At 39.6% G+C, this 26,614-nt stretch overlaps 1 protein-coding gene across 1 annotated transcript in view; it reads right to left on the reverse strand.

Annotated features, from left to right (window-relative positions):
* LOC150083292 (protein phosphatase 1 regulatory subunit 3C-like) overlaps nucleotides 1-24,301 on the reverse strand; it is a 41,299-nt gene extending 16,998 nt beyond the window's left edge. The window contains exon 1 of the mRNA XM_090377155.1: nucleotides 23,959-24,301. Coding sequence (XP_090233281.1) covers nucleotides 23,959-23,977 — 19 coding nt within the window. The 5' untranslated portion in view covers nucleotides 23,978-24,301. The remainder of the gene's footprint in view (nucleotides 1-23,958) is intronic.
* Between the last annotated feature and the right edge of the window lie 2,313 nt (nucleotides 24,302-26,614).

A 26,614-nucleotide genomic window follows, 5' to 3' on the forward strand; every position in this document is an offset into this window, starting at 1 on the left:
TAGCGCCTAGTCATATTCCCCACTTCAGCCATGGACCATATTTCCTGCCATCTCTCCCTCAGTTTATTTCTTATCCTTGTTAGTTCCTCTTTCTTTTCTGCTTGTAGGTTGATGGTGATGTCATCCAAGGTGGTGAGTATATTCTTTCTTAGCCTGTATTTAAGATACCGATATTGTATTTCCAGATAGGTTGGCATCTTCCCAAGCAGTGCCTGTAGGACCATAGTAGAAGTTGTCCGGCAGGCTCTGGACATAGTTAGTAGAGCTAGCCGTTGCGCTTGATTCAGCTGCTTAATCAGAGCCACCTTGTTCACTCTATAAGCTTGGCAACGTAGGAGACAGTTGTGAGAAAAATGCAGTTGTAATAGAGCCTTAGTGTGTGAGCTTTAAGGCCCCACTCTCGTTTGGTTATCTGTTTTAGAGCAAACAAGAATGTTTTGGTTTTTTCTTTTCTATATTTAAAGTGAGGGAGGAAGCTGAGTGTCTCATCTATTATTATTCTCAAGTTATCTGTTTGGGTATACTTGATCATTTGATCCATATATTTAATTGCTGGCGGTCGCTCCCTGTCAAGCTTAACTTTGATGAGCATTTGTGCTGTCTTCTTTGTCGACACTTTTAGTTTGTTGTTTTCTGTCCATGTAGTGAGTTCCTTGAGAATTAAGTTTGTCCTGTTCTCAATTTCTCTCCTAGAGTTACCAGCCGTGAGTATAGTGAGATCATCTGCATAGGCAATGAAGGTAGGTAATTGAAAGGTTTTCCCAGCCAGGAGTCAAACACCAGGTTCCAGAATAAGGTAAAGTGTGTGTATCTAGGGTCAAACGGCACCAGGGGTTTCCCCCATCTCCGCGTAGTTTACTTTGTGTGGTGATACAGTTCACTGTAAAGGCCAGAGATTTAAAAGTGTATGGATCTTGAAATGTGTGGTGTCATGTACCGTTGTTCTTCTGGCCATTTAGCCGCCAGGTCCCTGCTGAGGCCTCCAGCATAAGGTAGGTGGTAGACATCGTAGTGCCCAGCACATGGATGACTGGACACAGGGCATCTCAGCAGAACATTGCCCAAAGCATGACACCGCCGCCACCGGCTTGTTTTCATCCCACAGTGCATCCAGGCACCATCACTTCCCCAGGTAAATGACGCACACATACTTGGCCATCCACATTGTGCATCATCATTATTATTATTATTATTTTAGGGTTACCCGTAATTAAATACATTAACCCGTATTTGTGTCTGTAAATTGCGTATGTTCTATGGTTGATTTGCCTGTTTTGCTGAACGAAAAAACCCCAGTTACTGGGGAGAAAACCTTGCTATCTACGCCTGAGACCAACTAACTCAGCCACGGAGTGAAAAAAGCCCATTAAAGTTCCTCGCGTCATCGACGGGATTCGAACCCAGGCCTTTTCCACCCGGTGTGGGGAGGACGGTGACGATACCACTGTGCTACCCGCGCAGACTCAACATGGTGCAACAAGAAATGTGATTCATCAGACCAGCAACCTTCTTCCAATCACTCAAGGTCGAGTTTCGATGCTCGCGTGCCCATTTTAGGCGCTGTCACCAGTAAACTGTGGTTAACTTGGATACTCAGAGCAGCCTGCGACTACGCAGCTCCATTTTTATAGTGGTTCGATGTACTGTGTGTTGTGACATTACTCCCGTCACCAGCATTCCAATTACCGGCGAGTTGCGCCACAGTCACCCTTATGTTGCCACGTACCATTCAGGAGAGCCTTTGCTCACCTCGAGCATCAATGAGTCCTGGTCGTCCAACCCCTCGCTGGCAGTTTGTGGGTTTTTCCTCCTCGGACCAATTTCGGTATGTACTAACTACGGCTGACCATGAGCACGCCAGGCCATGCCGTTTCAGATGTGCGAGCTTTTCAGCGGTAATTACACCGGTACAGGATGACTGTTGACCCAGGCCCGGTGCTAGGGAGGGGCACCAGGCAGCAGCTGCACATACGTTGGCTGCACCCTGGTGGCGTCTGCGTGGTAGCACAGTGGTATCGTCACCGTCCTCTCTACACCGGGTGGAAAAAGGCCTGAGTTCGAATCCCGTCGATGACGCGAGGAACTTTAATGGGCTTTTTTCACTCAGTGGCTGAGTTAGTTGGTCTCAGGCGTAGATAGCAAGATTTTTCTCCCCAGTAACTGGGGTTTTTTCGTCCAGCAAAACAGGCAAATCAACCATAGAACATACGCAATTTACAGACACAAATATGGGTTAATGTATTTAATTACGGGCAACCCTAAAATAATAATTTGATTTTTTTTTTTTGCACCCTGGTGGCATAATAGCCTGACACAAACAAAACAACACACATTAATATTGCACACATACACTGACACTTTTCAGGCCCATTATGCAGAGTTTCTACACCATAACAGAGTACAAAGGTGGAGATGGGCTAACGCCTAGGAGCCACTCTGATATAAGAACACACACACAGTACCTTGATTACCATTATATAGAATGTATATATATATATATGATAATGAGTGTAAAACTGTATATAATCTTGTATATAAATTGTTTATATCATGAGAATGTACATAAAATTGTATGTGTAAATAAATAGAAAAAAATAAGCTCTGACCCAAAGGCTAAGGCTAAAAAGACAAAGGCTAAATTGTAATGGCCAGACGACTGGGCCAGAACATATTGGGTACATACCCAATACCTAATATGCTCTGACTCAATCGTCTGGCCATTACAATTTAGCCTTTGTCAAACTCGCTTAAGTCCGCTGCCTTTCCCATCTGAAGGAGAACGGTAACACTGATTATCGGAGATCAGTATCAGGTGTTTTTTATAGTGTCCCGATCCGCACAAATGCCGTAGTTCACCTGCAGTTGCTTCGATTTGCATAACGACTCGTCGTGGTTTGGCTCTTCGGTGTGTATATATATATATATATATATATATGTACACTGAATAGCCAAAACATTATTACCACCTACCTAATGATATTGGTCCTCCGCATGCAGCCAAAACAGCTCGTAGCCAGCAAGGCATGGACGCTACAAGATTTCTAACTGTGTCTTGTGGTCTCTGGTACCAACACGTTACCAGAAGGTCCATTAACTCCTGTAAGGTCTATGGTTCAGACGCTGAAGATCGGAGTTGCTGTTCCAACACAAACCACAGATGTTCGATGGGATTGATGTCTGGGGAAATTGGAGGTCGTCTGGCCATTACAATTTAGCCTTTGTCAAACTCGCTTAAGTTTGACAAAGGCGCCTTTCCCATCTGAAGGAGAACAGTAACACTGATTATCGGAGATCAGTATCAGGTGTTTTTTATAGTGTCCCGATCCGCACACATGCCGTAGTTCACCTGCAGTTGCTTCGATTTGCTTAACGACTCGTCATGGTTTGGCTCATCAGTGTATATATATATATACTATCATTGAATTATATTAAATATTAACATAAATTAAATTATAATAAAGTGAATAAATAAATAAATAATTAGGCGTTCATTAGAGGCAGCGACATGCAATTCCTCCATATGAAGCTAAAATACATCCAATATTTTAAATTAAATAAAATAAAACATAAGCCAGTAGTATGGCAAAAACTGTAGAGCGAAAATTAACATAAAAATAACCCAAATAAACAAACGAGCGAAAAAAAATAGACATAATAGTAGCCCGATAACCCTTGTATAATTTCGAGTTTTAAATCCGATTAATAAAAACTATACAAATTTTAGGATAATGCCAATTATATAATTTAGCGGTACCCCCCCCCCGAGAGGTACCAGTTCCGAAAGACGTGAAATATCACCAAAAGAGGGTTAAAGGAACTACCAAACGATAACAAAATCAAAATGAATTAAAATAAATATAGACTGACCATCATGCCCCATACCGACAGAGGACCACGAGGCCAATAATGGTCATGGAATCGCTGCATTTCAATAGCTATAGAAATCGTCGCCATGTATAGCGTTGTATAGCGATTGAACAATCGCTATACAATCCGGGCAGTGTGGAATGGTGCATTATCCTGTTGAAAGACGGCACCATTAGAGTGGATACGGACCGTTGCCATGACAGGGAGTACCTGGTCAGCAATGATGTTGAGGTAGGTGGAAAACATCAGAATGCCTAGCACATGGATGAAAGGTTAGGGTATCCCAACAGAACGTTGACGAAAGCATGACACCGCTGTCACCGGCATGTTTTCATTCCATGGTGCATCCAGGCGCCATCACTTGCCCAGGTAAACGATGCAGATGTACCCGGCCATCCACATGGTGCAACAGAAACATGATTCCTCAGACCAAATGACCTTCTTCCAAACATGCCAGGTCCAGTTTCGATGCTCGCGTGCCAATTGTAAGCACTGTCACTGGGAACTGTGGTTAGTATGGGCGCTCAGAGTAGCCTGTGGCTACGCAGTCCCATTTTCTGCAGGGTTTGATGTTCTGTTGTTTTGACACATTAGTCCCATCACCAGTATTCCAATTACCGGTGTGGTGCACCACAGTTGCCGTTCTGTTGCGACGTATCATCTGGCAGAGGCTTCACTCACCTCAAGCATCGATGAGATGTGGTCGTCCAACACCTCACCGGCAGTTCGTGGGTTTTCCCTCCTCAGACCATTGTTTTCCTTTCCCGGGATCTGGAAAAGTGGCTCCTCGCATTTCGCCTCCCACATTTCGCCCCTGACACATTTCGCCTCCTTTAGATATTGAGTAGGCTACAGAAATGTAAATGATACACCTAATTTTTTAATAATTCTAATTTATTTTGTTTTAATAGAATAAATGCACATTATTATTGTTTAAAACTCAAAGTTGTATGCAATGCCTCTAAGGTAATCAATCACATTACGATTTTGAAAAACTTGGACTATTGTTTTGATTCTAGCAGAAATTGCAGCATACATCTTGTTTTTTCTTTGATTGCCTGAATTACCGGTAATTAGTTGTGTAATTTCGAAATTGTGTAGCCCTTGTTGTTTCTTTAAAGAATCAATGAATCGGTAAATATTTGGGAATAAAGTAGAACAAGTTACCTGAAATCACCTGTGCCACCCCCTCCACGCCGTTGTTGGTATGTTGCTGATCATTCAGTGTTCGTGTGTAAACATTCCACAATTCGATGGCAAAAATGGGTAATTGCCGGCCTCTCTGCTGTCTTCTTCCAATATATGTATCTTCAAAGTAGTTTGCAATCACCATAGCTTCAATGGGGAAGTCATCAGCCTCAACTAAATCTTCAAATGCTTGAATGACGTTAGCAGGAGGAATAAATGCCAATGCCGGAATCATTCGGATCCAACGAGCAAATTCATGGTCTTGTTCGTATCGGGCTTTTAAACCTTCATTATGTACCTTTCGCCAAACGCTTTGGGAAAGATGAAAAAAAACAACTGGTACTTACAATACCAGGAAATTCTTCTTGGAAGGCTTGCATGGCACTGTGTTCGAAATCTGTAATATGTCGCTGGAGTTGGAGACCCGGTTGTAGATTTTTAACTTCTTGAAGCAATTTGACGTATGTGGCACAAGTTTTGTTTGGTAGAAGCGCGTAGACCACTGGAATAACTGCATTGAATTGAACCACATGAATTGTATAAAGCTGCTGGAAATGCGTGCGTACTGTGCTAAAAGTTCCATCAAAAAACCACTCCTGGCTACGTGCCAATAACTGAAGATTGTTACTAGTGGAAAAAATAAGCATGCGACCCGGGAGCAGTTCGTCCTGAGAATCATACATCAAAAACTGTTGTACATTGCCATCGATGATAATTTCTTGATAATTTTGTGGAATTACTAGGTCCTGGAGATTGCTTGGTAAAGCAGGAGTACCATTGTTTCATCGAACATGACGAATGGTTCGTTTAAGCGAATCCTTTTTAGGAAGTCATGCCGTGACATTGGCATGAGCCTCTGAAATTACTGATGCAACAATTTGCTGTGGCCGTTCGTTCGTGGTTATTGCATGTTGCCGTATTTAACCAATCAATTGCAATGCTTCAGACCTTGCAGCTTGAGCTGCATGGTTATATTTAGTTACGACTTTTACAACTGGGTCTTCCAAACCCTCTGTCCAAACATGCCCTTTGCAGGTGGAACGTTTTTCACAAACCCAGATTCCATGTTTTTCATCTAGAGTTCTCTTTGAAAACACGTAAATGTGGTTGTCATCATCTACCAATTTTCTTTTGCCTCTTATTGACGAAACACTTTTTTCCGTTGTACACACAGGATTAATCAATCAAGATGCAAAAATAATATGCAGATATTGCACTGCCTGCGACACTCAGCTTGTTCACGCGATGCACCACCGATAATGAGATGGCGAAAACAGCAAATGCGCGCTGTCCACCGTGCCAGGAAATGTGAGGAGAGCCAGATGCAGGAACTTTTATTGTTTGAATCTAGACAAATCAGAACAAGATTCACTTGTTACTGAAAAGACTCCTATAAGATTAGTCACTGTTCCCTCCCCCATGTCTGTCACTAACCACGTGACTATCGCCCTCATGGTTGAGTATGTATTCTTTCCATTGTGAAAGGATTAACAGTTCCAGTTAATCCTTTTACAATGGAAAGAGAACTCCGAAGACATACAAAAAAAGGGGAGAAATTAGTTTGAAGGCTACATGACAATTTGTACACGAATTATCAATTCATGTACAATTTCAAGTTCAGTTCGAGTAATCGAGAGAGTTTAATATTGAATCTCCACTAAAGGAACTGGGACTTCAATAAAAATTCGAGTTATCGAGAATTGACTGTATTTACATTTTTGTAACCTACTCATTATCTACTGGGGGCGAAATGTGCTGAGGGCAAGATGCGATGGGCTACTTTTCCGTAAAGCGTTTTTCCACCTCAGTGCCATTTCGGATATGCTCTGACCCAGTCGTCTGGCCATTACAATTTGGCCTTTGTCAAACTCGCTTAAGTCCACTGCCTTTCGCATCTGAAGAACAAGAGTAACATTGACTAACGAAGCTCGGTATCAGGTGTTTTCTTTTACTGTGTCCTGACCCGCGCATGCGCCGTAGTTCACATGCAGTTGCTTCGATTTGCATAATGAATCTCTGGTCTTAATGTTTTGGCTCATTGGTGTATATAGGGATTTTGCAATATTTTTTTATTTTTGAAGAGGTCTGTAAACTTTTTTTGATTTTTGAAAAGGTCCATAGATCTCAGTAGTTTGGTAACCACTGATATAAGTGTTGCAGTCGACGGCCATCAAGGGTACCCACGTTCACTGTGGGTCACATAAAACTGTGCCTTGCATATTTTCCATGTCAGCGGTCCAGTATTAGTGCTGGACCTCCGACATGGGAAATATGTTCTCTGGTCTGATGAATCATGTTTCCAACTCCATCATGTTGATGGGCGTATCCGTATTTGAAGAAAGCCTCGTGAGGCCGTGAGACCTGTGTGCACTGTTGGTATTCAGCCGGCTGGAAGTAGTGTTACAGTGTGTCATTGTGTTTGGCTCTGGCAAGGTTTATGAACTCTGGCTTGGCAGTGGCGTTATGGTAAAGTGTAAAGTATGTTGATTCCGAACGGCACTAGGGGTTCTCCCATATCCACATTGCTTTTATTGTAGATGAGCCAGTTGACTGGGAAGGCCAGAGATTTAAAAGTGCATGGATATTGTAAATGTGTAATGTCGTGTACCATTGTTCCTCTGGCCATTTAGCTGCTGGACCCCTGCTGAGGCCCAACATTGCCCGCATTTCACTGCGTGGTGGCAGAGCAGGTACACCAGTATTTTAAGTAAGTACTCTGGTAGGTCCTGCCGCCTACTTTCCTGAGATTTCAGAGGCTAGGACCTACAAAAAAATTATCGATTGCTTTGGGGCATTGCTTGAAATGAATAGGCCGAGATTGGGCAAAACTGTAAATTGGAGGAGATTAGATTGGATCTGTGGGTCGTTCGCTTGTGTGCAGATAGTGGGGAAAGACAGGTGGAAGACTGCGGGTATAGGCAGAATAATGGGGACGATAGAGATGTCCCCAGATGGTGTTCTGGTATGTTCGTGTCTGCCCAATCTCGGCCTATTTCAAGCAACGCCCCAATGCAATCGATAATGTTGTTTTTTTTTTTTGTTTGTTGTGGCATGCCCTGGGTCCTCTGCTCACCGTTAATCAATGGTTCGATTGGAACGTCTACCTTGTTATTGTCGCTGATCAGGTACACTCCTTCATGATGACAGTGTGTCCACACGACGCCATAGGAGGACGGAGAATTCATTGTCATGTTCATGCCACAAGCTCAACAGGTTGCTAACTGGTATCAGGAACATAACAATGAATTCTCCATCCTCCTATGGCTGCCCAACTCATCCAATCTCAACCCTATTTGAGCATGTTTAGGATTTACTGGAAAAAGAAATTTCATGCTACGGCCACCCACTTGATAATGTGCGATCATTACCAGACACACTTGCACCGCATGAGTAGCACTATCACTAGACACACTATAACACTTTGTGGAGTCAATGCCAAGGAGTGTACGAGCGAAAGGTGATCCCACGAAATATTAGGTTGGCGTTGCTAATGCAAGGCCAACTCAGTGTATAATACTCTGCCATGGTACATTCTACCACGGCAGAGTATTTGTGTGCGTTGTTTAGTTTTTTCTGGCCACTTTGCTATGTGGTAGCAAAGTGGCCAGAAAAAGTGCTGCCAGGAAGTAAAGTGTAAAGTGTGTTTAGGGTAAAACGGCACCAGGGGTTTCCCCCATCTCCACATACTTCCTGCCAGGAAGTAAAGTGTAAAGTGTGTTTAGCATCAAACGGTACCAGAGGTTTCCCCCATCTCCACATACTTCCTGCCAGGAAGTAAAGTGTAAAGTGTGTTTAGGGTCAAACGGCACCAGAAGTTTCCCCCCATCTCCGCGTTGTTTTCATTATGGGTGCACCAGTTTGCTGGGAAATGCCAGCGCTTCCAGGAAGTAAAGTGTACTTAGTGTCAAACAGGAACAGGGGTTTCCCCCATCTCCACATACTTCCTGCCAGGAAGTAAAGTGTAAAGCAGGCTTGTCCAAGACGCGGCCCAACAAAAAATTGTAAACTTACAAACTTTATGAGATTGCAACTAAAAATACCATTAATAATACTACAAATACAATTTTAACATGCTATTAATTTATAAGCGATGAACTTTTGAATTTAACACGTTCTTTAGCAATGAGAGATTCATAAAATCATCCTCAAATAATTGTAAACATGCTGCGAAATTTAGTGCGTATCAAGGAATGTGTCGTAAAGACAAAACAGCGGAACTGAAAAAAAGTCTATCCTCTCAACAAAGTTTTTTTAAAAAAACAACACAAATGGATTCTATTGTAAAAGCTAGTTATGTGGTTGCAAACCTGATAGCAAAAAAAATCAAAACCGTATGCCGGTGGTGAGTTTATTAAGCAATGTATGGGAAGCGTGGCAGATAAAATTTGCCCCGATAAAAAAGGGGATTTTTCTAAAATTAGTTTGTCTCACCAGACTATAGCCAGGCGAATTGATGAAATAGGAAAATCTATCGAAAAAGGTTTGGAGACTAGAGCTGCTAATTTTAAATTCTATACTTTGGCGATAGACGAAAGTATTGATGCTACTAATACAGCTCAATTGGCAATTTTTATTAGAGGTATTGATGACGAATATAATATCACTGAAGAAATGTCTTCTTTAGTGCCATTAAAAGACACAACTAAATCAAGAGATTTATACGAAGCAGTGAAAAATACGTTAAAGCGATTTTCTTTGTCCATTGTGAACATATCTGGTATAGCTACTGATGGTGCCCCGGCGATGATAGGTAAAAGAGATGGACTTGTAAAATTAATAGAAGACGCTGCAATTAATTGCCTCCCAAAATTTACGTATGATGAAATATCACTGCATAATACACCAAGAAAATTTATGCGCAAAAGCTTTAAAGATGGATAACGTCATGCAGATTGTCATCAAGGCTGTAAATTTCATATGGGCCAAGGGATTGAATCATCGCCAATTCCAGGAATTCCTTAAATTTATGGATGCACTATGGGGATATCATTTACTTTTCGGAAGTAAGATGGTTAAGTCGAGGTAAAATGTTGAAAAGATTTTATGATTTGTGAAATGAAATCAAGTCGTTTATGGAATCAAAAACAAAATTTGTGCCAGAACCTGACGATGAAAACTGGCTCACAGATTTGGCATTTTTAGTAGACTTGACCGCTCATTTAAATGAGTTAAACGTGCGTCTTCAAGATGAAAACCAACTGATCAATACAATGTTTCAAACTATAACAGCGTTCGAAATTAAACAAACTATGGCAATCTCAAATTAAGGCAAACAATTTTATGCATTTCGACATGTTGGCTAAACACGGTCCTGTGAAGAACGAAAAATATTCAGCCTTGCTTTTCGATTTAATACAGCAATTTGAGAACAGGTTTCAAGATTTCCGGAAAAATCATCAATCTTTTGGTATATCTGCGACTCCATTTTCAGTCGACATAAACATATTACCTGCCAATTTTCAAATGGAATGCATAGAGCAACAATATGACATTCAAGTTAAAGAAAAATTTGATCATGTCTCTTTACTGGACTTCTGTAAGATATATCTTCCCAGTGAAAAATATCCCTCGCTTCACAATCATGCCTTATTCATATCATCGCTATTTGGAAGCACCTACATTTGTGAGCAGCTATTTTCAAGGATGAAGCACACGAAGAATAAAACTAGAACCAAAATATCCGATGAGCACCTTGAGATCTCACTGAGAATTGCAACTACTTCCATCGAACCAAATATCGAAGCATTAGTGTCCCAAAAACAATGTCAAACATATCTCACTAATTTCATATTGCTGTCTTGTCTTTTACTTTTATAATAAAAAATTCATGAATTAATGAAGTTTAAATTACTTAAATATGTTAACTATATATTCTACGTTTTTTTGCTCATCAGCTGTTGTTAGTGTTAGTGTATTTTATGTGTGGCCAAAAATAACTGGTCTTCTTTCAGTGTGGCCAGGGAAGCTAAAAGGTTGGACATCCCTGGTGTAAAGTGTGTTTAGGGTCAAACAGCACCAGGGGTTTCCCCCATCTCTGCGTTGTTTTCATTGTGGGTGAACCAGTTCGCTGGGAAATGGCCAGCCCTGCCAGGAAGTAAAGTATAAAGTGTGTTTAGTGTCAAACGGCACCAGAGGTTTCCCCCGATCTCCGCATACTTCCTGCCAGGAAGTAAAGTGCAAAGTGTGTTTAGGGTCAAACGGCACCAGGAGTTTCCCCACTGGAAATGCAGATATTTAAAAGTGTGCGGATATTATATTCATGTAGTGTCCTGTACCGTTGTTCTTCTGGTCGTTTAGCCGCTGGACCCCTGCTGAGGCCCAACGTTGCTCCACTTTTGTCCCATGGAGGCAGACCAGTAAACACCAGTAGACTAAGATTTACTCTGACAGGTCCTGCTGCTTAATTTCCTGAGATTTCGGCGGCTAGGACCAAAAAAAAAAAAAAGAAAAAAAGAAAGGGAATAACCGCGTATTGGGGATAGCGTTAGGATTTGAAAGGCCGGAAATATTAAATAGGCGAATGTAATTTAGATTAATGTACAAATTAGGTTTGGAAAGTGTGGGCATTCGCTTGCATCAGATAGAGTGAGAGAGGGAGATAGACAGAAATATTGGAGTCAACAGGCAAGACGACTCCAGATTTCGGTGGGGCATGCCCATATCCCACCAGAAAGGAAAGTGGGTGTGGCGGGGAGGGGAGGAAACAGGAAGACTGTCTACTTCCCCCCTGCTGGGGAAAGGGAAGGAAAGGTGGGCCAGGCAAGGGTGCTGGCTCAGACCGCCAACATGGCTTGTGTCATCAGTCGGTGGGTCACTCATGGGACAGTATCCCAACCAAGGTATCCAAAGGTCGAATTTATTTAGTAGTCATTCATGGGACTAGTACCGTCCATATCGTCTTCATTTCTTGCTTTTTGTACTCACTACAGTTGAAGCTGGCGGAGGTGTAGTCTGTTTGCGAGCAGTTTATGCTGTTCGGGGTTATGTTGGTATCAGGTCCATGCCGTAGTTTGCCATAGTGTATGCCAGTAGACTCTCTATGGCTGCAGTTGTGGATGTGGGAACATCCTTCTTCTTGTAAAGAGACCTTGTGCAAACTCGGTGAAAGCATTGTAGGTGTCTTGTTCAGTTAGTAGGAGATGCTCCTGGTCTTGTAATATTAGTTGGGTGTTGGTTATGAGTCAGCAGCGGAGGTCTTCGTACAGTTGGCAGTCGTACATTAGGTGTCTCCCCGTTTCCCGTTGGCCACAATGGAATAAGGGGGTATCTCTAAGTCCGAATCCTTGGAGTTTGTTTCTTATATCGCCGTGTCCAGATAGCAGATAGTTCGCCGCGTCCAGTTAGCAGATAGTTTGCGGTGTCCAGGTAACAAGGAGTCCTGGAGAGAGCCAAGGTGGATAATTTAGGAATACTAGTTGTATATTGGGTATAAATTTTCTAGTAATTTCACCCTTGCTTGTTGCTTGCCAGCGGTTTTGCCAAACCTGCTGGAGGTATATGGAGAGACGTTTACGTTCTGATTTGGAAGTCGTTTGCAGGGTCCACAATGAAGTCCAAGTGGGTAGCTCCTCATCCTTTGGAGAGTTGGTATAATAGACCATAGTAGGCAATCTACAGGTCGAGAGGAAGAGCCCCCGTTAGGGCCTGGAGCGCATGTGTGCTTACGGTGTGCAAGTTCTTGAGATTGTGAGTTTTGTAGAATAATTTGAGGGTTCCCCTTCGCAGGCCCCAGTCCCTGTGGAGGACTCTCGCAAGTAGGGCAGAGTATCCTCTAATCTTTCATTGAATGTAGATCAGGTGGGGTGTAAATGAAAGGTTCTTGTCCAATATGACACCGAGATGTTTTAGTTCCTTTGTGAGCTTTATGGTGGTTCCACGAATGCGGATTTGAGGAGGTCTCCTTATATCTAAGGTTCCTTTTAGTAGTATCGAACTGGTTTTGGTAGAGGATATGCAAAGGTTATTATTGTCGGCCCACTCCTATAGGACACTAATGGCATGGGTACCTGAAGCTTCCAGCATGGCTCTGGAATCCTCCCTCAGTACAGGATTAGGTCATCTGCATACGCCTGAGATGTGACGCCACCAAGGTCCAGGTTCAGAAACCCGTCGAGGATCATATTCCAGAGGAGCGGTCCCAAGACAGCCCTGAGGGCAGCCTCCGAAAATCTGTCTAGTAATGGAGCAGTATGGGGCCTCAACGGCGACCGATCTGTTAGTGAGGTACGTCCTTATGCATTGGAAGATGTTTGCTGGGATGTTAGCCTTCCGGAGTCGGCCGAGGATGCTTGGCCACCACAAGGTGTCAAATGCCCTAGCAAAATCTATTGCTTTTATCAGAAGGTATTTTTGGTTAGTTGTCTCTTCAGTTCTAGTAATGTTTTCCAGGGCATCCTGGGTGGATCAGCCCCCGCCTGAAACCAAACTGATTTTGTGACTGCAGACCTATAAATCAATAAAGGTCATCATATCCAGGGCCAGTCATACAGTTCAGGAGATACGGGTGGAAGAAATGATGTTCAGGAAAAGGGTGATAATGAGCTCTTGTTTGGAGTGAGAGGGGGTTCCCCTCTTCACAGGTTGTTCGGATACGAGGTCCTTTTCAATGAAAGACCTGGGTGCGCTGTACTCTCCCTGATGTCTGGTTAGTATCTTGTTACGACTACATCACAACTAGTCCAAAAAAAGCACTATACTTAGATTTAAACTCCTTTGCCTTTATGTGGTCGTCAAATATAAACAAAATTCACTTCATTTTTAATTCATTATTCCATTTTTAACTCATTACAAAAGTAGTATTCTTAGTTATAATCTGATGTAAGGTCAAGATACGATCTGTATCTCAGCGAAATCCAACACCCTTCACTAAGTGACAGTGAAAAATGCCATTATACGCTGTTATTTGCAAATAGGACGACAATCGAGTCAGTCAACTGAACATTCAAACAATAGTGAATGAATTCTGAACTTCTGTAATATGAGAGCAACCAGAAGTTAGGTTACGAAAAGTTGGACAATGACTCTATTAAAGTCTTAACTTAAGAAGCTTTATAACTGTTCTCCAAGTATCTAAGTCTTATAGAGTTGAGATCTATAAAGTCTTTATAAAGACTCTATAAATACTGCACTTTAATGAAAACACGGGTAATAACAAGGACTAAAAACGTTTTTAAATATTAAAAAATGTTTTCTCTCATTCGATCAATGAAAATGTTTTTCATAGAGTATCTTCCGTTTCATCAATGAAATAATGCCAATTACATTACAAGATCAAAAACTTGACGCACTGCTGCTGTAGCCGACTGGTCAAACGCGAAAGTACTTCTTCAATTCCAGGGGCTCACATCTGGTGAGTATGGGCTTGGCACACCCAGGGTCCTGAGCTGTATATCATCATTCTTCTCTTTCTTGGTGATTCCCTTCTACTTATCTCTCTCTCACGGTAACTCGGGAATTTTTTTTTTTTTTTTGGGTGGGTTACCACGTAGTATCTGCGATTGAGTTGACCGTGGTTCCAACTCACCTGACTGCTAAATACGGCGATGTTTTTGTATTCTCTCTATTTCTCTTGTAACTTCTCTGACTCTATTTGGCCGTCCCAAAGCATAAACAGAAAATTTATTTAAATTAGGCAATAACATACAGTCACAAGCAAACAAGGTACACAGGACAGATCATAAGTTCGGGCATTATGTGGATGTGACATGCATAAGTTCTTTTCACTAGCTTTGAGAAGATATGCACAGAGGCATCTATATTAAGAAAAATATATAAAAAATCTCAATAAGTCTATGAGCTCATATTTTATTTTAAGTTAGAGGTTTCCAAACTTTTATACCTTGACTCCCCTTCAAATTTTTCATAAATTCCACGCGCTCGCCCAAGTTCCAGAACAAGTAGAAATAAACACATTTGACCTACAATTTAGCTATGAATATATATACTTTTATAAAATGATATATACTTCAATAGATTTAATCTTAAGTAAATAAAATACGCTTCGTATCTGGATTAGTGGGATGGTTTTTCCATACTGTATTTCATTAAAAAAGTGCTTCATGAAAACAAAGCACCCCCACAAAAAAAACCAAGTGTGCCCCCCAGGGGAGCGCACCATACTTTGGGAATCCCTGTCCTAGGTAATTCCAAAGGGAAAAAGTTTAAAATAATACCCGTGATCTTGGTTGCTACAGAAACCAAATGGAAATGGTATAATTTTCATTAATTTGTACTACGAAAGGAAATTGTGTCATTAATTCTTATTCTGTATTTAACACTTCCTTTAAAAAATAAACAATTAAAAAGAAAATTAGTAACAACGCTAAGATCACATAGAACAAACTTTAAATTTAAAGACGTGTAAGGTTCCCCATGAAATTTGAATGGATTTTCAACAGTCCATGCTTCTTTCCTGCCGATTACGGAGGGGGAGCAGAATGGTTTGAGATGATATGGTTGTTTGTGGGGGAAGAGAAGGGGTTTTGACACATTCAAACATCTTTCGGAGGGCCCAAAGGAGTCTCCTTTGCTAGGTGTCGTTGTAGTTAGGAGTCTGTTTCAGTGCTTCATATGTTATTAATTTTGACGACTTATATTTGGCTACTTGATCCACCAATAAAAATAAAAATAAAACATATCCAAGGTATTTATACTACTTCGAATGAAATGTTAGCGCATTCTGGCAGTCTAAATTTAAACGTGAGATAATGTCATGTTTAAAAATAAATGCCTGTTGCACTTGTTAAAAAGTCATCTTTGGTATACAAGTCACTACTTAAATGACACAGACTCTGGACTAGTCAAAGCCATGCGCACAGTCCCATGCTCTTCTTGAATTCTCGGTGGGTTGCCACGTAGGAATCACTAATGTGATCCTTATGAAAGTGATTCAAAAAGTAACAGGAATTTTATCATAAAAAAAAAAATACATTATATAATTAATATGAACAAATATATTCTTTTATTACGTTTCAGGCGCCTCCATAGTCAGGTGAGCAGGAGTGGCAGTGCGTAGCACACGCTTCTTGATTAGACCAGGGTTCGAGCCCGTGACCACCAAATACAGAGGATGCGGAAAGGTCAGGGAACGACCACCGCATATCTCCGGAGCAATATGGTTTTAGTTGCTAATGCTCCTAAAAAACAACAACAACCAAATTAAGTTTCAGATGACCTCCGTACTTTTCATTACCACAGTCCCAATAATTTACGAGCATTTTCATTTTCTGTAAAGAACTGTTTCCACTACATGTCTATCCAAGTTGCACCACTTTTATCAATTACTAATAAAACGAGAGCCCTTTAAACCACTTTTTTTTACATGTCCTTGCATTTAAGGCAAATTTAGTGCCACTTGAGTTCATACCCCTAATTTTTATGGGACACAGTCGTTATCTGAATTTTAGTTAGTGCCACCGGCGTTCTTGTTTTTGCCAATATGGTCTAAGGAAATGGACATATATCTCAGAAAGACTGCCAGCATTTCTCGCAATATGGATTATATGGTGGGAATAGGCTGAGAACCGAGTGAACTAGGAATTATGGTAAAAGGGAATAAATGGCAGTTTAGGTGAAAGAAAGAGTGACCTAGCATGACGGAAAGAGAGAGTGAATGGGAATGAGTGGAAGAGCAAATGTAATTGGCCGAAAGAATACAAAGTTAAAAATAACTTACATTACTTTATATATACTGTATCAACAACCATTTACTAACCACATCAACACGATCACTGCATTCTCCCCTGGCCTGCAAAAAAAAAAAAAAAAACTTGCGGCTAGGCCTGCACCACAACTGAAGAATAACAGTAAGTTGAGGTGCCCAGAGAGTGCGGTGCAGAAAGTAACAGTCGAATAAATGAGATGAGAGCTAGAAGAATGAATAAAAGTGTAAGTTAATATTTAAACTTACACTACACATCATTGCATCCCCTCCTAGTGTGTGAGAAAAAGATGAATGAGTTGAGTGAAAAAAAATATATATATACATATATATATATATATAAAAAACTTGGAAAAAAAATAATTATAAATAAGAAAAAAGTACTTAAAAAAAGTACTTAGAAAACAAAATAAATAAATAAAATAAATAAATAAAAAAAAAGAAAGAATGCAAATAGAGTGAGAATGCAGATTATGAATGAAGTAAATGTGTGTCTCTCCCACCCCCTCGCGGGATGGGCAGCTTAACCTTCATACCGGATTCGACACTCCTTGGACATGACACCGACGAAGACATTCTGCGGCTTTGCTGCCAACGCGCCATTCGCGATCTGAACTGGGTACTCTAACCTGGTTCCCTTTAAAACCCCATCCCCAGGCAGGAGAGGAGACAGATCTCTGTCTCCTCTCCTCCCTGCCTATCCCCCATACTTCGCCTGGTGGGGCTCGTCTCCACTGACCTCTTTAGGGATGCCTACTCTATTGTCCCTATTCTTCTATCTGTTTTTCTCCTAGTCTTCAGTCTCCCTCCCTCTCTCACTAAATCGACCGAGTACACCCTTAACAATGCCGCCAAATTCTAATCAACGTCTGAATTCTACCGGTTTTCTGTAAATCGCTAAGACAACTAACACTATTAGCTTTTATCTGGCATATAGCCTCACATGTCTAAATTTAATAACATCAAAATTTTGCCCGACCTATTTGGCCTTTAACACATCTCTTTAGCGTTCAACCCCAACCAGCGATTTCCTAACAGCAATCCCATTAAGCATTAATGTCAAACGCAATTTTTTTTTTTTTTAAATAGGTCCTAGCCACTGAAATCCCAGGAAAACTAGGTGGCAGGACCTGCCAGAGCAATTTGTTGTGATACTGGATACACCCGGCTAGCCTCCACGTGGCAGGGTATGGGCAACGTCGGGCCCCACTAGGGGCCTGGCGGCCAATAAGCCGGATAAACAATGGGCACAACATATCAGACTGCGCAGACACGGCCCACACACTTTCAAGTCTCTAGCTTGACAGTGTACTGTCCTCGATACAGCGAAATACACGCGGAGATTAGAGAAATCCCAGGTGCCGTCTGACACGAACATACCTTATACCTTATGGATTATATGGTTTGCCAGTTTGGCAAACAAAACTCATTAAAAGAAGCGTTTTACTCTTTTAAGTATACCTGCTGAATTGTTTAGCGTGTTATGAAAAATTATAAGCGAATTGTTAATCTACAGGATTTATAAGTGTAACAGGACAGCCGACTGAAAGAATCATAATGGCCTTACTCTTAAACATGGAAAATGCTATATAACTTCCTCCCATAAAGCTCATAAAAATCGCTTATAAATTTTAACCACACAGTATATATACACTCTCCCCGTTCATAGATTAAAGGTTAATTAAAAATCTTGGAGTGCCTTTTATTTAAACACTCAGCTGTTCTACTCATAACAAATATTGTTAAGGTTGTAGCCAGAATCTTTGATCCTTGTGATCATCAAGACCCTGGCTGAGAAAACTTTATGCCTCTAAAAATATACTGAAATTCTCTCCGAGGATAAGACATACAGGAGGAAGACAACGAACGAGAATACTCCTTGACACAACTTTGATTCACAAGCAAACGTGAAGAAATTTGTTTACCACCTCACGAAACTGAAAGGAAAGGAAGAAAGGCATCCGACTCGCCATTAACCAATCTCCTGGCCTAAGGTGAAGATCGAATAAGTTTAACTGATGTAGCACCTCTATATGCCATGAAACTAGATTCACTATATCTTATTGATCTTTGTGATTATAAAGATTATCAACGACTACAATTAATATAAATTATTTACATTGAAATCTCTTCATAACTAATAACGAGGATTAAAAATATGCATTGGAGAAGTAGAACAAACAGGTCCCAAATGGGCTTTTGAAAGCTCTGGCACATTTCTGACAAAATCTAACACTGTAAGGTTGATTAACATATGAATGCTCACGTATGAACGATAAGGCTATTTACAAATAATAAATAAACTCTAACAGCTTTGATGTATTGAGTGTAAATAGCTTTGTAATCCTACAGAGTATAGCATATAAACTTAACTTTATTAAGTTAAGTTTATATGCTCTGAAAAAATCAAGGCTATGAAGCGTCAAGACATTGAAACAGCCGTTCAACGTTCTCTCCCATCCTCCTATCGAGAGGGATTCAAAGCGATGCCTTTTCCAGACGTGTGGCAAGACAATGAATTCTCATAACTTGCACAGTCATTGTTCACTCATACTTTTTCTTTCTTTTCTATTTTCGTTGACTGAATAATAATCAATTTCATTTTCGGAACTCTAAATATATAGACTGAAAAAATCTCGTAAATGCACTTGTTTTAAATTAATCTATATTAATTTTAATATTCTCTTTCAAAATTTTAGAAAATATGTTTACGTTTAAAATAAAGTACAATCATACGTTTAACTTTTTTACCTGCATTTTGGCAGCAAAAAACACCTTCACCTCTGAAGAAGGACTTCTCCAGTTTGCAGCCCGAAACGATAACACTGATTTTTCAATACTAATCTATCACGTCGTTTAAACAAACCAACCATGTGCGCATATCACCTCGGAAGCATGATCACAATTGTTATCGCATTATTTATCAGCAAGGATTTTTTGCAAAAGTGCTTCGATTATTAAGTGTTATCCTTCACCTATAGTTTTAGCAGCTCAGAATTTTAATGGAATTATAAATGAGCAACAAAATCCGCTCTAAAAAGGACCTTTACGACAATAAAAATACCGCTAAATACTTAGCAATTGCTTTAAGCTGGCTTTAGGAATTTGTAACTGGTATAGCTGCATCGGATCTCGTCCAATCAATAAATTTGTATAAATTTAGAAGAATTAATTCATTTCTTATAAATCTGATTTCTTTAATCGTAAAACTTTGTAATGTAGTTAACAAACTTCAAACCTTATTCTTAAAGCGAACATCCGAAGATTTGGTTTGATTAATATAAAAGCTGAACCAGTTCTCGTGACGTTTCAGGCTAGCACTGATTACGTCATAAAACGATAGTCATTTATACCGTATACTGAGACTTTTTCGAATCACTCGAAACGAAATCAAGTGTCGTAAAATACCGTATATACACTAGTGGACGAAAGTTTCGGCATATGACAAAAATGCAGTGGCTTACAAAATAACTGATACACAGAGCTGGATTTTGGTGTTTGTAGGCCCTAGGCACTTTTATTCCGAAATGTGCTAAAAAAGGGGGTAAACTGTTTCTTCTATTTTAACACTGACTGTGAATCATGTCAATTAACGCGACTCAAGTTTCACTATAATAAATGATAAATCACCTCAATTGACAGAGGGACCATCACTTCGAATCTTCTAGTTTCGAGAACAGTCGGTAGATAGCGTATGCGTATTGAATTGGAGCTCCTAGAGCCGATTGCGCACATGTTTTCTGAACTCGTTTTTCGCTAGTCACAGTGAAAAGAGTGAACTGTTTTTTTTTTTTAATTGTTTTTTTTTTTTTTTTTTGTTTTTTAACGAAAGTTCAAGTCTTAGAGTTTTATTCTTAATGAAGATTTTAATTATCACACTTCAACATGGCAGCCATCATTGTTGACTGATTCGGGGTCTCCCAGATCGTGGTTTGTCATTAACTGATCCAGTTTCTTTAAAATTTTTCCGTCCAACTACTTACTGACTTTTTATGGGGCGCATCTTTTTTTAATAAGTAGTGAACTTTCTTCTCACAGCTGTTATTGATTTAAAGCAAGCCATTGCACGCAGTTAACTTTTTCTTCAACTGTCGCTATTTGGGGTCATTCAATATCTACAAATAAAAGAGAAATTGATAAAATATAAATACTGTACAACAAAAGAAAAATCAGATTTACATGGATGAGATTATTATATAAAAAACTTTAGGATTTGAAATTTCATATAATTTTTACTAAATGGTTCTATCATTTGTATAACTAGTTATTAAAATTTAAAACCGGTGCAGGACTTTATGACCACCCTGTATAATCAAAAAAAAAAAAAAAAAATAATAATAATAAATAAATAAATTTAAAAAAATAAAGGATCAGACAGCCGTAAGTAAAGTAAGGTGGTAAGTTGCCAGTGGCGTAAGTGCGATCAATGATATCCCTCGAGGACTGCTTGTATATGCATTGCACATTGTACTCATTCAGACCACCTCCTTACGAGTTAGTTTCGGGTTTCTCTCTCTCTCTCTCTCTCTCTCTCTCTCTCTCTCTCTCTCTCTCTCTCCTTCTCTCAAAATACGCAGAGAATCGGAATACAGACTGAATATAAATTCAGCCATATTCGGTTTTAATTAACTACCACCATATTCTCGAACCAGTTGAAACGGACTCTTTCTGTGATTAGGTCAGAGGGACAAAAATTATGGAACGTTTTGCATACATCTCTCTTCCGCAGACTAAGTGATATAGTCCGACAGGGGTATTCCCGTGTTGAGGCAATTGAAAACTTGGATAAGAAACTGCATTTCTTTCTTCATCTGGCTGTTAGGGCCAAGAATCAGCCATCTACTAATGTTGTGACCCTTGGCCAACAGGATAGAACTCTTGAGGTGCTTATCTTTAATCCTAGAATCGCGGATTATCGCTTTTAGTTGGCCATTCACGACTTTTTCTATCCCCGCCTGAGAGTGGCTCGTTTTTTACAAGGCAAGAAATCACTCATGCAGTATCTCTGTACCATGGAATGTTACCAAAACGTCCTTGGTATCCTTGCACAATCGAACTGAGGGACGCACGGTTAGACCGCTCTATTTTAAACCATCTATATTTGCATATTAGAACGATTTGATTCATGTGTGTAGTCTGCCTTTGCTCCCAATTTATAGAGAGAGATTTCTGATAAACATCAAAAATTAGTAAGCGCAAAATCAGTAACCGGAATTTTGTATTTTCCCTTAACAGAGATATATTCCAAGTTTGTCCAAGTTTGCAGATGATACAAAGGTTGGCAGGGTTGTTAATGGCATTAAAGACAGTATGCTACTCCAACTGAATCGAGATAAGTTGGGAAAATGGACTGAGAAGAGGCAACTGAAGTTTAACATTGACAAATGCAAAGTACTACATATGGGTAGCAATAACCGAAGAGAAACGTACCAATTGTGTGGTACTACACATAGGGAAGTGGAAAGTGAAAAAGACCTGGGAGTAATTGTGGAGTCAAATATGAAGTTCGCTGAGCAGTGCAGACGGGCTGCCAGGACAGAACATGGAGTAATGTCGATGATATATAGCAATTTTGCTAGCAGGGACGGGGAGGTGATTATCCCGTTATACAAGGCAATGGTCAGGCCACACCTAGAGTACTACAGGTCTGGAGGCCTCATTTTAGGAAGGATGTAGAGTTGCTAGAACGAGTACAAAGAAGGGCAACAAGATTGGTGAGGGGAACAAAGGGGTACTCTTACCAAGAAAGGCTTACGTTCTGCAAATGGCAGCACCTGGAGAGTAGGCACCTGCGAGATGATCTGATTGAGGTGTATAAGGCCTTCAATGGGTTGAGCAAGCTGAATGCTGATGGGATTCTTCCTCTTGCTCAGACTAAGAACCTGAGGGGGCACAGTTTCAAATTAGGAAAGATAGTTGTAGAATCGATGTGCGGAAATGTGCCTTTAGCCAGCGGGTAGTTGATTGGTGGAACAGGCTTCCATCTTTTGTTATGGAAGCTAATAACCTAAATAAATTTAAGGCTGAGCCGGGCAGGCATTTGGAAAGCTTTCTTTCTTTCTTTCTTGCATCGTATGCCTCTACTAGTGCTAATATGAAAATCAGGTAAAAACAGAAATGGCTAATTGTAAGCACGGCCCCGCTTAGTTAATGTGGCACCTGGGACGAACAGTTCATATTTCGATATAAAATTTAAAATTTATTTCATTTTTTAGCCCCTATAGGAAATTCAGTAGGAGCGAACGCCCATCCTTCCATGCCTTGGAATGTCATATTATTCCATATAGTAACATTATTACAAGATTAAACGGCTTGCATATCATCATATGATTATAAGTGTGATCATATAGTACTTTAAAAATAATTTACAAGATGGCACATTTTACAAAATTAATAAAATTCACCTCCATGCACGAATGGAGTTTTTAATTTTCTTTTTATTTTCATTATTTGAAATTAAAGGCTTTAATAGTAAAATATGGAAATGAGTTAATTGTTAGTTTATAAATCTTCTTATGGGCAGACGTACCCCTTAAAAAACAGAAGGGGGATGCGTGGGAGAAAACAATAATAAAAGCGATCGTTTGTGGTGAAAAAGTTAGGAACCACTGTTCTAGGACATGTTCGCAAACTTTATTTGTTTATTTATTTTCCATTATCGACCACTTTCCTAGCCTCACTATTCATCATTCAGCAACAAATTTTTATCTCGCATTTTTTTTTTTTTTTTTTCAATAGCAAAAAGAAGAGAATTTCACATATTTTTTTTATAACTTTTATATTTCCATGGAGTACATTTCATCTTGAAAATCACTTCCTGGGGGTTAATGGACCAGTCTGTGAGCCACTACGCTAAGATATTTCAGAAAATATAATTTGACCGAGTCATTCTACTGTATACAGTAGAATGAATATAGTAATGCAAGGAACCATCTCATATCATCTTCAAATAAATTTCGAATATAGTTATTTCACACTTAAAAAAAAAAAAAACTCATGTATATATATATATATATATATATACATACATATATATATACATATATATAGAAGATAAAACAACATATTGCATTATGGACGATTATCGATTTATTGTGCTGTTAACCACCAAAATCCTCCATTTATTTGCGACCAGAATATTAAATACTGTTCATTTTCTTTTGATATGTGACTAGGTGAGCAAGACTCTACGTGTGACATAAGCTGTAAAACATTTTTAATGCGTAGAAATTTTGTTTACTTACGTTGCAGCAAACATAACATTGGATGTTGTTCGAATGATCAATACATGTGGAAGTAAATTGCACACATATATACGAACTGACAACATGCACCTATTTTAACTGGATTTACATGTCACTCATGGAAGGGGGATCGGGTCGAACTATTTAAACGATATCAAATTACTTGAACGCAGTTTACAGCCGGTACACGAACGACGCTTATCTCACTATCACATCTTATTCCATTAGCAAAAGAAGCAGCACTCTTACGCCGGGCACTTCCTGTTCACGTGCATCCTACAGCTTGACCAATAACGTTACGGAGTGTCTGTGTGATCCTTAGCAGCATCGTCGTGTTTTCATCCGCGACTCGAAAGAGCAACTGCCTTTCTGCTCTGCAAATAGACATATCAGTGTGCGTGTGTACTAGGTGCAGGGAGTACGTCTGCAAAATCGGAAAGTTTTGTTTCGGTCCATTTTCTAGTAATTGAGAATATTCAATTAATTTTATAATAGATAAAGCGATGTTGCAACGTTTTAACTAGATACCGGTATTCGAACGGTATCTAGTTAAATTTCTGAAGTTAGCCTGTAATTTCTGAAGTTAAACCGAGTTACTGAATTTAAGAATCAATTATTGGGTTTACATGCGTCGGTACAATTTCTGTAAGAAAAAGAATCTCCAGGGAGCCCTAACAAAATTAAAATCTCTGTTTTGAATTTGAGTTATTCTGCAAACTCGAAATTTTACAAAACAAAGTTGCTGTCTCATTAAGTTGATTCACAAAAAGCTGGCAAAAAAAAAAAAAAAATAGATTAAAAGAAAGACCAAGAAATGAATTATTTAATTAATAACAGCTTATAATAATGGTGGCTTAGATACATAGCGAAATTTGAAAATCTCTAGTATTTAAAACGATAATTCGTTACATTTCAGGAGCGTCGGATTTCTTAAACTAATTGAATGCTTTTTATGTTATTAATGAAGTTAAAATAAATAGCAAATTATCTTGTTACCAATTAATCACCAATTGATTAACTAATAATATATAAAAGTAACCGTATTCACTTCAATGTAACAAACATAATATCCATTGCTTCAGCTGCAATATACAGCACATGGCTAGTCTACGATGTATGGAAAAATAATAATAAAATAAAAATATAAAATAATAATAATAATAGCCAGACTTCTATCGGTCCGATTTTAATGAAATTTGCGATGGCTCTACAAATTTTTCTAAAACACCAAAATATAAAATTTAAAAAAAATCCACCCACTGGGAGTTCCGTTATTACATGCAGACGGATGGACATGGTGAAGACATTAGGCGCTTTACGCCTATATGCTTTAACGCACCTAAAAAGAAAGAAATATATGGAAGAGAGGCAGCCGAGAAACATTATTGGAATTCCATTCACATATAAAGACTAAAATTGAAGAATATATACAATAAATGACTTGAGAGGAAAACATGGACAGTCGTGGAAGTGAACTTGTCAAGAGGGTTTATGGGCAATCATATACTAGGAACGCTACTGTGCATCCACAGGATGAGCCAGAAAATAGACTCAAAGCCACATTTTATACCAAAGGTTGTTCGTCTCTGAACTTAATACCCCAAAGAAAATAAAACCAGATTATTTAAACGGTACAGGAGCTTGTTGCTCATATCCACATTATTAGGTCCGTTAACAAATTTGCGTAAAGCGCCTATTTGTCTTCACCACATTCGTCCGTCCGATGTAATAACTTCGGACGTTTGTAAAGTCATCCCAAATTTTTAGGATGAAAATTTGGGTCAATTGCGCCATTAAAAAGTCGCACTAGGGTTCAAGGATCTGTTCGTGCATCCACAGGATGAGCCAGAAAATAGACTCAAAGCCACCTTTTATACCAAAGGTTGTTCGTCTCTGAACTTAATACCCCAAAGAAAATAAAACCAGATTATTTAAACGGTACAGGAGCTTGTTGCTCATATCCACATTATTAGGTCCGTTAACAAATTTGCGTAAAGCGCCTATTTGTCTTCACCACATTCGTCCGTCCGATGTAATAACTTCGGACGTTTGTAAAGTCATCCCAAATTTTTAGGATGAAAATTTGGGTCAATTGCGCCATTAAAAAGTCGCACTAGGGTTCAAGGATCTGTTCGTGCATCCACAGGATGAGCCAGAAAATAGACTCAAAGCCACCTTTTATACCAAAGGTTGTTCGTCTCTGAACTTAATACCCCAAAGAAAATAAAACCAGATTATTTAAACGGTACAGGAGCTTGTTGCTCATATCCACATTATTAGGTCCGTTAACAAATTTGCGTAAAGCGCCTATTTGTCTTCACCACATTCGTCCGTCCGATGTAATAACTTCGGACGTTTGTAAAGTCATCCCAAATTTTTAGGATGAAAATTTGGGTCAATTGCGCCATTAAAAAGTCGCACTAGGGTTCAAGGATCTGTTCTTGCTATCTCTGCGCAATTACGGTACCCCTATCAAAAACATGAAGAGGAGTGCGGCCGTTGATCATTGTTCCGCCAAACACGAGAACCGCCTCCACCATAAGTGCCCCTTTCTCTGATATTAGAGGGATGGTGCCACATTCCTCGTTGTCTCCAAATCAAATAGTGTCTAGAATCTGTTTGAAGGCTAATACAGGACTCATCAGAACTGTACTGC

This window comes from Mastigoproctus giganteus, chromosome 7, assembly GCF_048544385.1.
Source record: "Mastigoproctus giganteus isolate SK-2022 chromosome 7, ASM4854438v1, whole genome shotgun sequence".
In the NCBI taxonomy this organism is placed as follows: Eukaryota; Metazoa; Arthropoda; class Arachnida; order Uropygi; family Thelyphonidae; genus Mastigoproctus; species Mastigoproctus giganteus.